Source organism: Cibotium barometz, chromosome 12 (genome assembly GCF_041138505.1).
Source record: "Cibotium barometz isolate CiBa-2024 chromosome 12, ASM4113850v1, whole genome shotgun sequence".
Taxonomy (NCBI): Eukaryota; Viridiplantae; Streptophyta; class Polypodiopsida; order Cyatheales; family Cibotiaceae; genus Cibotium; species Cibotium barometz.
In genome coordinates, this window is record NC_141057.1 from 48,160,557 (window position 1) to 48,177,632 (window position 17,076).

The 17,076-nt window shown below is 39.1% G+C and overlaps 1 protein-coding gene across 1 annotated transcript; it reads right to left on the reverse strand.

The window, feature by feature from the left end:
- Positions 1-772: 772 nt before the first annotated feature.
- Positions 773-5,257, reverse strand: LOC147633516 (pentatricopeptide repeat-containing protein At2g33680-like). The gene is made up of 3 exons (XM_086806602.1): positions 4,802-5,257; positions 1,374-4,697; positions 773-1,145 (listed from the first exon to the last, which is right to left on the reverse strand). Exons 1-2 carry the CDS (start codon positions 4,886-4,888, stop codon positions 1,953-1,955), a joined length of 2,832 nt encoding a protein of 943 aa, XP_086662728.1. The 5' UTR covers positions 4,889-5,257; the 3' UTR covers positions 773-1,145; positions 1,374-1,952.
- Positions 5,258-17,076: the final 11,819 nt, after the last annotated feature.

Sequence of the window (17,076 nt, forward strand, 5' to 3'; positions counted from 1 at the left end):
GCTGGGAAAATGAGATGGCTTTGCAAATATGATGTTGGACCCAATCTCGTTTACTGCAAATCTTCTTAGTTGCTTCTATGTTGTATGGAAAATGCACGCTTGACAATGACGACATGTGCACGCTTGGCTTTGAAGACGTGCGTGATGCTGCTTATATGAGGAGCAGGTGGCCATAGGGGCCACTTGCTGCCAAGAAAGCACCACTGAATAGCCCCTACAGGCGTGTGGGGTAAATATGGCTCCAAGTCATATATATATATATGAGGGCAAGGTGCTCGAGGAATAGTACTCAAAGATGTAAAAGCAGAGGATCCCCAAACTTTAGAGTGCAGCTGGAGGTGATGATTAATCACATAACCGCTCTAAAGTCACTTTGTCACATTTGTATCCACTTCATGCAGCCAGCACAAAAACCATATTAACATAGAGTTATGCAAGATACATTATTTTGTGAATATGCACTCTACAGTTGAGTGTGTTCATGTGATTTATCTCATTGCATGTTTCGTGGTAAGGTGGCCACCTGCTCACTATAGCAGCAAAATCCCTTGCACCCTTTAGCTAACAGACTCCCTTTATATGATAACCGGATGTTTTTATTTGTCTGCTTAATTCTTACGTTTGTGGAATTTGAATCACTTCCGAGGTATACAGATGCAGCTGATTGCTTTCTGGAAGCAAAGAGCTGGATGGAAGCTGCAAATCCATACTTCAAAATGTGTCAAGAAATGCTTGAATGCATGCCTCCTGGGAAAACACTTGGAGGAAGGACTTTTCTTCAACAGACAATGGGAAGAGGAACCCACATCTGATGACCTTGGATTAATGACAAAAAACGACTCGGAATAGAAAAAAGTTCCAGATGCAGAGCCAAAGAATGGAAAAGCTCCTGGAATTAGTCATGGTGTTTTACTGCTTAATGAAGGTCTCCAACTTTTACACAACACTTTGAAGCCATCTCAGCCCTACCCAGCGAGAAGAAAAGGTTAGCTGCCTCTCTCAGATACGCTACTGCCATTTTCTTGTTTTTAGAGAATTCCTTTTGCTGATGACTAGCAGCCTTAGCCAGCTCAGCATGATACTTGACTCCAGCCCTTTCAAAGCATGTTATCACCACCCATGGCATACTGTTGCTGATTAAAAACCTGCTCAAAATAAAATGTGACCTTATCAACATAAAGTATGAGGACTCCCATTTGTGTAGGTTGAGCACTTGCAGTTAAGTATAATCAGCGAGTCTAGCCTTAGTTCTAAATGACTGTTATAATCTAGTTAAGAGTTGGGAGTCACACATACACACACACACTAATTTTAGTTGTTCCTGATGTTCCTTATTCCTTACTACCTAATGTAATATTTTCTGGCAAGCAAACCTGAAAACAATGGATGCCAACTCGAACATGAACAGGGAGAACCATCAATTCTGGAGCAGAGCAGAAGCCAACTCCCAAGCCACCCAGGAAGCACAACAGGATCAAACTCCTCAAATTGGAGGTATCATTACCAACCTGACAAGGCAGGGAAAGAGCCCTCTCCATCATTCTAGCATCCTTTGCTGCTCTACCTTGGATATAATTGCTGTAGCCAAATGCCAGTCTTTACGAACCCGGAGATTTTGAACATCTATTGGTATCAGCTTGGGTGTTAATAAACCCTAACCTCCCACTCTGCCTGCATAACACATCTTTCTTTGCAGCATCAGAAATGTCCTGTAGCACCCAATGCAAACTTGGGGCATGCCCTTCCTTCCTAATTTTGAGGGAAAGATCTTCTAGCCTGGCATCGGTACATTTGCTTTTAGAATACGTATCTCCAATAAAAAATGAATGCACAATTCCTGCCGCAGCATCCGTACCCCAACAATGTCCTGGCCTCTTTGTGCCTGTTCTTCCAATCTCATTGTCTCTTGTTCGCTACAACCTACATGTCAGCACCTGCATAGATGTGATATATTAAGACATGACCTGCATATAGATGTGAGACATTAAGACATAAGCTGCAGCATGCTTTTTATCCACACACACTGCATGTTCAAAAGCCTGTTTTCCAAGCTCCACGTTTCCCCAATTTCTGCAAGCACTTAACACGGTATGCCATGCCGTAAGATCAGGGCAGAATGGCATCTTCTTGATCATTGCTATTGCCTGGTCTAATTGGCCTGCCCGGCCAAGAAGATCAACTATGCACGTGTGGTGCTCAAGGGTTGGAACAATACCATAATCTTTACTCATGGCCTCAAGGTACGTCAAGCTCTTATCAAATAGACCTGTGCGACTGCATGCATTAAGAACAATAATGAAAGTGACTGGATCTGGCTTTATACCTTCTTTTAGCATTCTGTCAAAGATATGGAAAACATTTTCGCTTTCTCCAATCTGGGCATACCCTGCAATTAGTGAATTCCATGAGACTACGTCCTGGACTGCAAGCTTGTCAAACACTTGTTTTGCTAAGGCAAGTGAGCCACATTTGGCATACATGTCAACCAATGTGTTGCCAACAACAGGGTCTCTTTCCAGTAACCCCTTCCTGGCAATCTCAGCATGTATTTCTCGGCCCTTGTCTGTGGCTCCTATGTTGCCACAAGCTTTCAAGCTGCAAACAAACGTGACATCATCTGGAGAGACACCCTCCAGTGACATCTGTTCAAAACACTTGAGTGCTTCCTCACCATGCCCTTGTTCAGCATATCCTGCAATTAGTGCAGTCCATGAAAAAACGTTTCGAACTGGAAGTTTGTCAAACACTTCATGTGCTTTTGCAAGCGAACCACATTTAGCATACATATCAACCAAGGTGCTGCCAACAAGAAGATCTCTCTCTAACAAACCCTTTCTTTCAATCTCAGCATGTATTTCTTGGCCCTTGTCTGTGGCTCCTATGCTGCCACAAGCTTTCAAGCTACAAACAAACGTGACAGCATCTGGAGAGACACCCTCAAGTAGCATCTGTTCAAAACACTTGAGTGCTTCCTCACCATGCCCATGTTCAACATATCCTGCAATGAGTGAGGTCCACGAGACTACGTTTCGAACTGGAAGCTTGTCAAAAACCTGTTGTGCTTTGGCGAGCAAGCCACATTTCGCATATAGATCAACCAAGGTGTTGCCTACCAGAAGGTCTCTTTCCAACAAACCCTTTCTTTCAATCTCAGCATGTATTTCTTGGCCCTTGTCTGTGGCTCCTATGCAGCCACAAGCCTTCAAGCTGCAAACAAACGTGACTGCATTTGGAGAGACACCCTCGAGTTGCATCTCTTCAAAACACTTGAGTACTTCCTCACTATGCCCATGTTCAGCATATCCTGCAATTAGTGAATTCCACGAGACTATGTCTCGAGCTGGAAGCTTGTCAAACACTTGATGTGCCAAGGCAAGCAAACCACATTTGACATACATGTTAACCAACATGTTGCCAACAACAAGGTCCCTTTCCAGTAACCCCTTTCTGGCAATCTCAGCATGTATTTGTCGACCTTTGTCTGTGGCTCCTATGCTGCCACAAGCTTTCAAGCTGCAAACAAGGGTGACAGCATCTGGAGAGACACCTTCAAGTTGCATCTGTTCGAAACACCTCAGTGCCTCCTCACCTTGCCCATGTTCAGCATATCCTGCGATTAGTGCAGTCCATGAGACAGCATCTCGAACTGGAAGCTTGTCAAACACTTGTTGTGCTTTGGCAAGTAAGCCACATTTGGCATACATATCAACCAACGCACTGCCAACAACAAAGTCTGTTTCCAATAACCCCTTTCTTTCAATCTCAGCATGTATTTCTTGGCCCTTGTGTGTGGCTCCTAAGCTGCCACAAGCTTTCAAACTGCAAGCAAATGTGACAGGATCAGGAGAGACACCCTCAAGTTGCATCTGTTCAAAACACTTGAGGGCTTCCTGGCCACGCCCGTGTTTGGCATATGCTGTGATGAGTGCATTCCATGAGACTACATTTTGAACTGGAAGGTTGTCAAACACTTGATGCGCTTTGGCAAGCAAGCCACATTTGGCATACATATCCACCAAGGTGCTGCCAACAAAAAGGTCTCTTTCCAATAACCCTGTTCTGGCAACCACGGCATGTATTTCACGGCCTCTTTCCAGATCTTTCAGCTCCGCACAAGCCTTCAATAAGGCTACAAAAGTATACCCAGTGGGGTGTACAGAATCATCCTTTTGCATTTTCTGGTACAGGGTGAAAGCATGCTGCGGTTTCCTACATTTAATATAACCTGTGATGAGGGAATTCCAGGACCACTCATTCCGATACATCAACCTGTCAAAAACCTGCTGGGCATCGTGCATGCTTCCAACTTCCACCAACAACGAGACGAGGTAGTTCCCCAGTGATGTATGAGCTTCAAGCCCATTTTCCTGCATGTAAGCATGCAAGCGCAGTGCATATGCTCGGTCTCTCTCCTTCCTGCATCTGTGTAAGATGCATGCAATGTCCTCAACGGAAGGCTGGGGCAGCACCCCTTCTTCCAGGAAAGGCAGGGCCTCCTCTAAGCTAAGCATCTTCCAAGAGCTGCCAGTACTGCTCTTCACTTCTTCTTGTTCCGTGTGCATTCTGGCAATCGCACAAGGCTCTTTTGTTTCATCGAGCCTAAGCCTGTCTTTAACCCAACTTGGATTGTAGCAGCCGTCCATCCACAGAGACTCCTCGGTAAGTTTATGCTTGAAATCTGGGGCACTTGGGTGTGTCTGCAGCACGCACGCAGGAAAAAGACTGATCGTGGGTGAGCCCCGATCTAGCTAAATAAGAGAGCGTCACCACTTACTTAAAGAAAGGGGAGACAGACACATACTTTGCGCCTTCGGTTGTCCAACCACAGAGAGGGCTCCCTCATGAAGTCCTTCCACAAACGTTCAGCCCGTGCTCGCGATGCCTGCATCTCCGGTACCTGAACAAGCACAACTACCCAAGTTAATGTTCTGGAAATTTACCATGATTTTTTTGAAAGAATTGGAGGCTGTTAAGGTTATGGGTTTAAACCCTCCTCAATTCCCTAAATGATGCTACCTTGTAATGTTGCCCATGGGTGTCTTGTTATAGTAAAATCCCTGACATGAGTCCTCTCATTAACTAGGAATTCGTTGCGCAATTATTATTTTTTAAAGAAAAATTTGGATGAAGTAACTTTCCTTCTCCTCTCAAAATGAGACGGATTTTCCATAAGTTGAGCGTGCTTCAAGATAAAGCGACCAGAACCTTGCTCAGGCTTTACAAACTCCCCGTCATGGGTGGCGAGAGTGTTAGAGATGGGAGGAGAAGAATGCCCTGCCACTCCCCATCCATCATTGGATTTTGTTAAGTCTTGTGTCTTTTCGCTCGGACAGGGTGAGGCTACAATGGCCCTCATATTTTTTTGCTAATGATAATGGTTAATAATTTATAGTTGTTAATACTCAATCGTTGATAATAATGGTTGTTGATAGTCAATATGACTTTTTTTAAATTGTGTTTGCTTTATTCCACACATAATCAATAATACTATTCCCTAGCAATTTTATGTTCCACTCAAGAAACTTCTCAATCAAACAAGGCCACGCAAAAGTGATGGAGAGCTCGCAAGCTTTCTCGCCAAAAATCATAATCTAGAGATTGCCCTTGTCTAAGAGTCCATTTATGAGATTGTCATTGTTCAAGAGTCCATTTATGTGGCTTTTGGTAAGGGTTCACACAAGAGCTCGGGTAGAATTAGTATCTTTGAGCTTCCTTGTGACTCCAAAGCGAAGTGATGGCATCCGCCCACCTGGGTACTCCGAGTAAGGAGCTTTGATGGTGATCTAAATGGATGATGTCTTGTTTACAAGAGTGCTTGAACACAATGAACTCGATGATGAAATAAGGCTACGGAACTAGTCTATATATAGTACCTAGGGTCGACATGGACATAGGTCAGCCACATCAGCTAACCCACGACTTGGTCCAAAATGACCAACTAACCTTATCATTTGACTAAAATGATATTAGACTACGTTGTAATTCATAAGAACTTTGTGCAGCTCCCATGGCCATCGGAGATCATCAAGACCCTCAAACGGGCCCCGTAACCCAAGAACATTGTGTCCTCAGTTTGCGGAGCACTCACTAGTGCAATCACATAGCCTGCACAAGAACAGTGTGTCCTCGGTTTGCTGTCCACTCACTAGTGCTGTCACGTATCCCGCACAAGCATACATCCTACTTGGTAGAGTGCCAAGTCTACATAAGGCATCTCCAAACCATTTGGCCACACTTGGCCACTATCCAATTGTTGCAAGAGGGTTGTGGTCCTCATGCACAAATTCAATAAAATAATGGGCAAATCTCACTCTACCTCTCTCCAAACACCATAGCTTATTGAGAAATACACTTACATAAACATGAAAGAAGAGAAGATGCACAACACACACATTGGGTACAATCTCCCACTTACTTGATGGCTCATGCTTTCAAGCAAGTGTATTTAGATATATTATTTTGTGAGTCAAAAATGACTTTTACACTCCACTTTGGGCCTTGCCCCTAAACTTTAGGAAAGTGTCATACATGAAGTAATGTGAACCATGTAAGATCCCTGTTCCCACCGAGCAACGGATTCAGGGTACTGGCAGCGGAAGTAGCGCTTCTCGCGCGGGACAGGGGTCCCACACTCGGGGCCTCGCCCACGGATATCCGGATAAGAGACTAATCCGTCGGTTGTTCCAAAACCGAACCCAGAAAAACTTCCTCTACCGGAAAGCACGGGCGATTCCACCAGGATAACTTTTTACTCTAACGTAGTCAAGATCATTTCTGATCGAGATGATCCGATTACATCTATAAGATACTTGTCAGTTCAAGGAAGAAACTTGCACTTGGATCATTAGGATCAACGCTTTTTTCCCCATTCAAGAGGCACAGCCGTTGATTCCTATCCATAGAACAGTTTCTGTCCGGGATTTATTTTTTTTTTTTTACTATCGTAAAAACAAAAGTTTGAGTCTCGATTTACGGATCCATCAGTCCAGCCTAACCCCATCCAATCCCATGGGTTAGCCAACCGCCCAACCACTGTAGTGATGGGATCCAATTTGGAATTTGGATGGGTTTTGTCCCGGGTACCAAGGAAAAGAGTTCCAAGGCCCCCTAGCCGGAATTTCATGCAAACATAAAACTAGCCACACCACTTACACACCCAATATGAAAATTGCCTTTTTCTTAGCATCAGCTAACTTTAAAACAATCCTTTAATGAAACCATAGTACCACTGATCACAATCTCCCAATTTATCCAGTTGATTCATGATTTCCCATCATTCCTTCATCAGAGTATCTATGGCATCATTGGCAACTAGAACGCTCACCACCTGTCCACACAGGGGCCGTTTCAATAGTTCCTAGCCCATAATACTCAACAATATAATCACTTATCAAGATGGACTCTCGTTGAAGATCAGCAAGATCAACCAACAGATCCATATAAAAGAGCCATGGACTCATCCGTTGAGGACCAGCAAGGTCAGTCAACCAGATCCATGCCCGGTTCCAGAAAACAACTCTTACTCCTTGTTCCAATATCTTCCTCGACGCACGCGTGGGTATCCTAGGCGACCCAGAGCCCGAGCACCGTATGGTCAGCACCCTCTAGGATCCTTCGCAGGTGACCTAGCGCTTCACTCATAGGCCGCTTCCTTGGTCCCTCATCCACCGTACCGGAAGCTCACCATTTTAATCGAACCGAGGCTGGTCAAGACCTCGGCCGACCTTGCTACGTGAGACGTCCTCCATTGACTCTCCGTCAGCAGTTGCAACTTTATCAGTTAGGTCTCCACGACCTTAATCACAAGACGGTCAAAATGCTTTCCCAGCATTCTTGACGTAAAACAGCCATTTACAAACAGCATTTACAAACAGTTTACAAATACAATTTCTATGTTAACTCTCATTTTTCCACATTATCCCTCATACAATCCACATTACTTATTCCACATTTCATTTATATGTGTACTCATCCAATCACATCATTTTCCATCTCTTTACTTCAGATTCCTTCACGTCACATATCATATATTCACATCCATATCCACATCCATACATCCACATCCACATCCACATTCACATCCATACATCCACATCTACATGCTTATCTCCATTTTCACATCCTCATTTATACATCCACATCCCATATCCACATTCATACATACACATCCATATCCACATCCATATCCGCATTCATACATACACATCCATATCCACATCCACATGCATACATTCATTATCACGTCCTCATTCATACATCCACATCCACATACATACATACATCCACATCCACATTCCCATTCACATCTATACATCCACATCTACATCCACATTCACATACATCCACATCCACATTCCCATTCACATCTATACATCCACATCTACATCCACATACATACATACATCCACATACATACATACATACATCCACATCCACATTCCCATTCACATCTATTCATCCACATCTACATCCACATTCACATCCACATTCCCATTCACATCTATACATCCACATCTACATCCACATCTACATCCACATTCGCATCCATACATCCATACATCCATATCCACATTCCCATTCACATCTATACATCCACATCTACATCCACATTCACATCCACATTCCCATTCACATCTATACATCCACATCTACATCCACATTCACATCTCTGCATATACATCTTCATGTATACACATCTATTTTCACATTCATACATCCATACTCCCATCTCCACATCCACACATCCATATACATACATCCATTTCCACATTCCCATTCATATAACCCCATATGCCTTCACATCTAATCTTTTACATCACATCCATTCTTGCCCTATCACAACCCATATACATCTTATCCTATCACATACACTTCTTACCTCATCCCATACACATCTTATCACATCTTAATTCATCTTATTACCTCTTATCACCTCTTATACACCTCTTATCACATCCTATCACATCTTAATTCATCTTATCACCTCTTATACACCTCTTATCACATCCTATCACATCTCATATCTATTTATAGAATACAAGAGAATTCTTATATTTGATATAAGATTTCTTTACACATTTACTTATCCATAAATTTCTATTTAAGGAGATTAATACTTCCGAAGTAAAATCAATCTTTTATGCATCTTCCTATGCATAAATTCATTTTAAATGAAAATGACACTTTTGAATTAAAATTCAATCTTTTATGCATCTTCCTATGCATAAATTCAATTTAGATGAGAATGACACTTTTGAATTAAAAATCAATTTTTTAATGCATCTTCTTATGCATAAATTCAATTTAGTAGGAATTACACTTTTAGAATAAAAGAATTTCTCTTATGCATCTAAGTTATGCATAAAATCCATTTATGAGGAAAATCACACTTTTAGTATAAAAAGAATATCTTTTATGCATACCTCTATGCATGAAATCCAATATGATAAAAGTAACACCCTTACAATAAAATAATCAACTTTTTATGCATACCTCTATGCATGAAATTCAAATTTGATAAAAGTAACACTTTTGATATAAAAATTTATCCATTATGTATACTTCTATGCATGAAATAAAAATGATAAAAGTAACACTTTTGATATAAAAATTTATCCTTTATGCATACTTCTATGCATGAAAATAAAAATAATAAAAGTAACACTTTTGATATAAAAATTTATCCATTATGCATACTTCTATGCATGAAAATAAAAATAATAAAAGTAACACTTTTGATATAAAAATTTAAGCATTATGCATACTTCTATGCATGAAATAAAAATGGTAAAAATAACACTTTTGATATAAAAACTTATCCTTTATGCATGATAAAAATTCAATTTCTCTATGATTATAATGAAATTCTTTCAATTAATCTAGGATGATAATTCCTAGAATATGGTAGGAAGTCCTCTTTTTATGCTTTGAATGAGATTATTTTATGCATAATTTTTATAAAAATTTTGCCATAGCTCCGCTGCTATGACTGATAAATCTCAATTTTTCTAAGGGATAATGCTTATCATTAAGGAAATAATTAAAATAATCTCTAATTGGATTATTAATCCATAATGGATTGAATCATTAATATACATAAACTAAAAGCATAGAAAAAAGCCATTAATTTGGCCTCAAGCATAGCTTAATCTTGGGTTAAGGAAAAACTTTATGAAAAGCTTGATTTGGATTGAGAACGGGTCATGAGTATGACCATTTCTTGAGTGAGAGAGAGAATTTACATAAAAATCATTAGAATTTAAACATAAATGAAAATTAACTTCAATAGCATTATGTAACTCTTCACTACTATTCAAACTTCAATAGCATTTAAAAAAAACCATACCAATTAAACTTCTCAAGCTTGAGAGGGGTTGAGAAGAGAGAAACATTGAGAATTTATAGAAAGATCAATATTCACTAATTACCTTACAACTTGCTTGATTCTTTGTTCACGGTAGAGGCCCCCAACCAATCAATTGGTTAAGTATGTTGATGGAGCCACTAATGGAGATTGAAGAAAGAGGGAAGCTCCAAAAACTAGTGAATTATTAAATGAAGTCACAGTTCTTGGCTTAGGTGGAGTAGAGTAACGATGCATAAACACTAACTATTTTTCAACAAGGGGGAGGCTTCTATTTATAGGAAAAATTGAGCTTCTAACCAAACAAACTGATTCTAGAATTTTCTAAATCAGTTTGGTCAATATTTAACCATTTTTAGGTCAGTTAAGCTAACTTTTTGGAACTAGACTTGAATGAGGAGAGAGGAGAGATGAAATATCTCAATTTTTATGAGTTTAAAACTCATTCAAGCATGTGAAATATGCACCTCCTTTAAAGAACTCCCCTTCCTTACATATGTGTCATAATGGAATCATTTTAATATTGCTCATAGTTTTTTTACTAATAAACCTTGTACATTTTCAACTCTTCATCTTATGTGAAATATGCACCTCCTTTAAAGAATTCCCCTTCCTTACATATGTGTCATAATAGAATCATTTTAATATTGCTCATAGTTTTTTACTAATAAACCTTGTACATTTTCAACTCTTCATCTTATGTGAGCATTTACTCATTTTTGGATACCCAAAATATCTCATATTTTTAATATTGCTCATAGTTTTTTACTAATAAACCTTGTACATTTTTAACTCTTCACCTTATGTGAGCATTTACTCATTTTTGGGTATCTTCTTTTTACAAATATGGATTTATCTCTTCCCTACACATGGATTGATGCTATTGGCCCATAGGAACCTTAATTGGACCATAGTCTAAAGATTTCTGAAAATCTAGACCCTTAGACTAAGGTTCTTTATACCTATTTCCATATAATTCCAATTGCACATTGGAAAATTCTTTTTGAATTTCTGTTTCAGGGGAACTCATCTGAATTATAAGAGATATTTTTCTATCCAAAAATATTCAAAATCTGAATATTCTCTCTCTAGAATAATTTTTCTCTCTCTAGGCTAAAATAGTTAGCAACAGGGTCTGTATATTTCTGAAGAGGGTTGATCACAGGGGAAGATACTAGACATCAAAAAGGGGTTGAGGGAGGAATCTTACATTCTACCCCACTTAAAAAACGCGAGATGTCCTCATCTCGCAACTTGTGATAATTTCGCAAGATTCACGAATATGAGACTTAGGAAAAATTTTAATCAGATTAACCACCAAGATAAGTCTTAAAGAGAGCAAGATTCAAAATACGAACAAGATTTAAACTTTATTCATTCTCGGAACTTATACAGTAAAGATAGAGGAACTCTTTACACTTCCATAAGCCCGTCCATCATATGGTCACAAAAGCAGTCCTCACAAGCTGCACAAGTATAAGGTAACTCATCTATGGGAATGATTCTGTGGGTTATTGCTGCGCCTATCTCAGTGGTATGAGGTGTTCTAACAAAAGGACCTCTGAGAGGCAAGCCAAAAACGGGGTAAAGGCATATCTTCTCATGAGGAAGAAAACACGCCAGTAAGAAGACCCGCTCAGAAAACCCAAGATGCCTTGATCTCATGACGCAGTAGTATCGGGGACCCAAACCCAAAGCTTCAATAACCATGGCCAAGCGAACATTGTTACGAAAGTGCTGCTGACCCCAGGGTGTTACCCTAGTTATGTCTTGATAGGTCCGCCATTTTGTCTGCGCTACAGAAGTTCCCAAGTGAGGGAAAAGTGAGCGCTCATACTGCTCTATAAAATCTTTCTTCACAGACTCCCTTGCGTCTTGAAGGTGAGAAATCATCATGGATAAAACTAATTCTTGTTGCCAAGCCATGAAGGAGATTAAGAAAGAAAGAAGATCGATGGAAGTAAGATTACTGTGAACGACAAGTAAAAGTTACGACTTATATAAAGGAAGGAGCTAGCGTAACTTAGAAGCCAACGGTAACTTGCCACTGAAGTTTTACCGTCTTTCCATGATTTGGGTTTGGCACATATTTCTATGAAATACATTAAGAACTTTGAGATGAGGAGATAAAAGAAGCTTGTAAGCTAAGTCGCTTACTTTCTTTGAATTCAGATAAGGCTCACAATATCTGGGGGATAACTTCTTAAACTCCCCAATAGATAAAGAACTTCTTTTGGGCCGTACTCGAATGAAGACCAAAACCTTGGCATCCAAAACACCGATTTTTACTTCTGTTCTGAATCCTTAAAACAGGTGGAACTCCTGAGAAGTATTCTAGGGAAAAGGGTCTTCCTTTTTTTTAAACAGAAACTTTCTTTTATTTTAGAGAGGGAATAATTATAAGATCAGAAAGGGAGATTCTTACTCCTGTATACCTCGAAGGCTGGGGAGGAATCTTACACTCTACCCCACTTAAAAAGTGCGAGATGTCCTCATCTCGCAAGGTAGAGGATAACTCTTTTTCTTAAGATCCAATTTTTATTCTGGGGTTGCTTATATTCTGGTCAACCCAACAGAACACTGGGATAAATATCCCTTATATAGAACTCATCATTAAATAACAATTCATTTAACATGATAATGGTCCATTAGATCGAAAAATTTCCTTCGGAACATTCCTCCACGGAAACTTCAGTCAAGCAAGTTCTCAATTTGACATCCCTTAACTTGATCTATCGGTCAAGTATTAATAGCAGCAATCTGACAGCACAACCCACTAATCTCATAGTGATTTGCTATTATCATCATTCTAGTTATGAATATCATCACAAGGACTCGTCCCATTCCCCCTCATTGTGGTTTCATTATATTTCAACTAATTTTTAAAAATCAACATTTTTCAATCAGTATTTTCAATCAGAATCCAAATCAATTCATTCATTCTCAAACAGAATTAAAAATCATATCAATCACATTCGAAATCATCATCTGGATAGCATTAACGCTTATAATTCCAAGTCTTAGATTTACTCGTATATACTGTCAGTAAAGAGCTGCAGTATACTCTCGGTATATACGGGTAGTCACGGCCCTTGGAATTATAAGGTAAATACTATCATGTCTAGGCCTCAAGCAAGTCAGGGTTTCTATATAATTGCAGTACTTCCATCTGAAGAACCAATTACCAAATTATGAATTTCAGTTTGAATATCAAATTGTATGAGTTATATCACACAATTATAACCTTTTTGTGTTTCTTGATAAATTTTTGACATATTTGTCTTCTCAGTTGATCTTTATTAACCAAATGCTCTGATACCAACTGTAAGATCCCTGTTCCCACCGAGCAACGGATTCAGGGTACTGGCAGCGGAAGTAGCGCTTCTCGCGCGGGACAGGGGTCCCACACTCGGGGCCTCGCCCACGGATATCCGGATAAGAGACTAATCCGTCGGTTGTTCCAAAACCGAACCCAGAAAAACTTCCTCTACCGGAAAGCACGGGCGATTCCACCAGGATAACTTTTTACTCTAACGTAGTCAAGATCATTTCTGATCGAGATGATCCGATTACATCTATAAGATACTTGTCAGTTCAAGGAAGAAACTTGCACTTGGATCATTGGGATCAACGCTTTTTTCCCCATTCAAGAGGCACAGCCGTTGATTCCTATCCATAGAACAGTTTCTGTCCGGGATTTTTTTTTTTTTTTTACTATCGTAAAAACAAAAGTTTGAGTCTCGATTTACGGATCCATCAGTCCAGCCTAACCCCATCCAATCCCATGGGTTAGCCAACCGCCCAACCACTGTAGTGATGGGATCCAATTTGGAATTTGGATGGGTTTTGTCCCGGGTACCAAGGAAAAGAGTTCCAAGGCCCCCTAGCCGGAATTTCATGCAAACATAAAACTAGCCACACCACTTACACACCCAATATGAAAATTGCCTTTTTCTTAGCATCAGCTAACTTTAAAACAATCCTTTAATGAAACCATAGTACCACTGATCACAATCTCCCAATTTATCCAGTTGATTCATGATTTCCCATCATTCCTTCATCAGAGTATCTATGGCATCATTGGCAACTAGAACGCTCACCACCTGTCCACACAGGGGCCGTTTCAATAGTTCCTAGCCCATAATACTCAACAATATAATTACTTATCAAGATGGACTCTCGTTGAAGATCAGCAAGATCAACCAACAGATCCATATAAAAGAGCCATGGACTCATCCGTTGAGGACCAGCAAGGTCAGTCAACCAGATCCATGCCCGGTTCCAGAAAACAACTCTTACTCCTTGTTCCAATATCTTCCTCGACGCACGCGTGGGTATCCTAGGCGACCCAGAGCCCGAGCACCGTATGGTCAGCACCCTCTAGGATCCTTCGCAGGTGACCTAGCGCTTCACTCATAGGCCGCTTCCTTGGTCCCTCATCCACCGTACCGGAAGCTCACCATTTTAATCGAACCGAGGCTGGTCAAGACCTCGGCCGACCTTGCTACGTGAGACGTCCTCCATTGACTCTCCGTCAGCAGTTGCAACTTTATCAGTTAGGTCTCCACGACCTTAATCACAAGACGGTCAAAATGCTTTCCCAGCATTCTTGACGTAAAACAGCCATTTACAAACAGCATTTACAAACAGTTTACAAATACAATTTCTATGTTAACTCTCATTTTTCCACATTATCCCTCATACAATCCACATTACTTATTCCACATTTCATTTATATGTGTACTCATCCAATCACATCATTTTCCATCTCTTTACTTCAGATTCCTTCACGTCACATATCATATATTCACATCCATATCCACATCCATACATCCACATCCACATCCACATTCACATCCATACATCCACATCTACATGCTTATCTCCATTTTCACATCCTCATTTATACATCCACATCCCATATCCACATTCATACATACACATCCATATCCACATCCATATCCGCATTCATACATACACATCCATATCCACATCCACATGCATACATTCATTATCACGTCCTCATTCATACATCCACATCCACATACATACATACATCCACATCCACATTCCCATTCACATCTATACATCCACATCTACATCCACATTCACATACATCCACATCCACATTCCCATTCACATCTATACATCCACATCTACATCCACATACATACATACATCCACATACATACATACATACATCCACATCCACATTCCCATTCACATCTATTCATCCACATCTACATCCACATTCACATCCACATTCCCATTCACATCTATACATCCACATCTACATCCACATTCGCATCCATACATCCATACATCCATATCCACATTCCCATTCACATCTATACATCCACATCTACATCCACATTCACATCCACATTCCCATTCACATCTATACATCCACATCTACATCCACATTCACATCTCTGCATATACATCTTCATGTATACACATCTATTTTCACATTCATACATCCATACTCCCATCTCCACATCCACACATCCATATACATACATCCATTTCCACATTCCCATTCATATAACCCCATATGCCTTCACATCTAATCTTTTACATCACATCCATTCTTGCCCTATCACAACCCATATACATCTTATCCTATCACATACACTTCTTACCTCATCCCATACACATCTTATCACATCTTAATTCATCTTATTACCTCTTATCACCTCTTATACACCTCTTATCACATCCTATCACATCTTAATTCATCTTATCACCTCTTATACACCTCTTATCACATCCTATCACATCTCATATCTATTTATAGAATACAAGAGAATTCTTATATTTGATATAAGATTTCTTTACACATTTACTTATCCATAAATTTCTATTTAAGGAGATTAATACTTCCGAAGTAAAATCAATCTTTTATGCATCTTCCTATGCATAAATTCATTTTAAATGAAAATGACACTTTTGAATTAAAATTCAATCTTTTATGCATCTTCCTATGCATAAATTCAATTTAGATGAGAATGACACTTTTGAATTAAAAATCAATTTTTTAATGCATCTTCTTATGCATAAATTCAATTTAGTAGGAATTACACTTTTAGAATAAAAGAATTTCTCTTATGCATCTAAGTTATGCATAAAATCCATTTATGAGGAAAATCACACTTTTAGTATAAAAAGAATATCTTTTATGCATACCTCTATGCATGAAATCCAATATGATAAAAGTAACACCCTTACAATAAAATAATCAACTTTTTATGCATACCTCTATGCATGAAATTCAAATTTGATAAAAGTAACACTTTTGATATAAAAATTTATCCATTATGTATACTTCTATGCATGAAATAAAAATGATAAAAGTAACACTTTTGATATAAAAATTTATCCTTTATGCATACTTCTATGCATGAAAATAAAAATAATAAAAGTAACACTTTTGATATAAAAATTTATCCATTATGCATACTTCTATGCATGAAAATAAAAATAATAAAAGTAACACTTTTGATATAAAAATTTAAGCATTATGCATACTTCTATGCATGAAATAAAAATGGTAAAAATAACACTTTTGATATAAAAACTTATCCTTTATGCATGATAAAAATTCAATTTCTCTATGATTATAATGAAATTCTTTCAATTAATCTAGGATGATAATTCCTAGAATATGGTAGGAAGTCCTCTTTTTATGCTTTGAATGAGATTATTTTATGCAT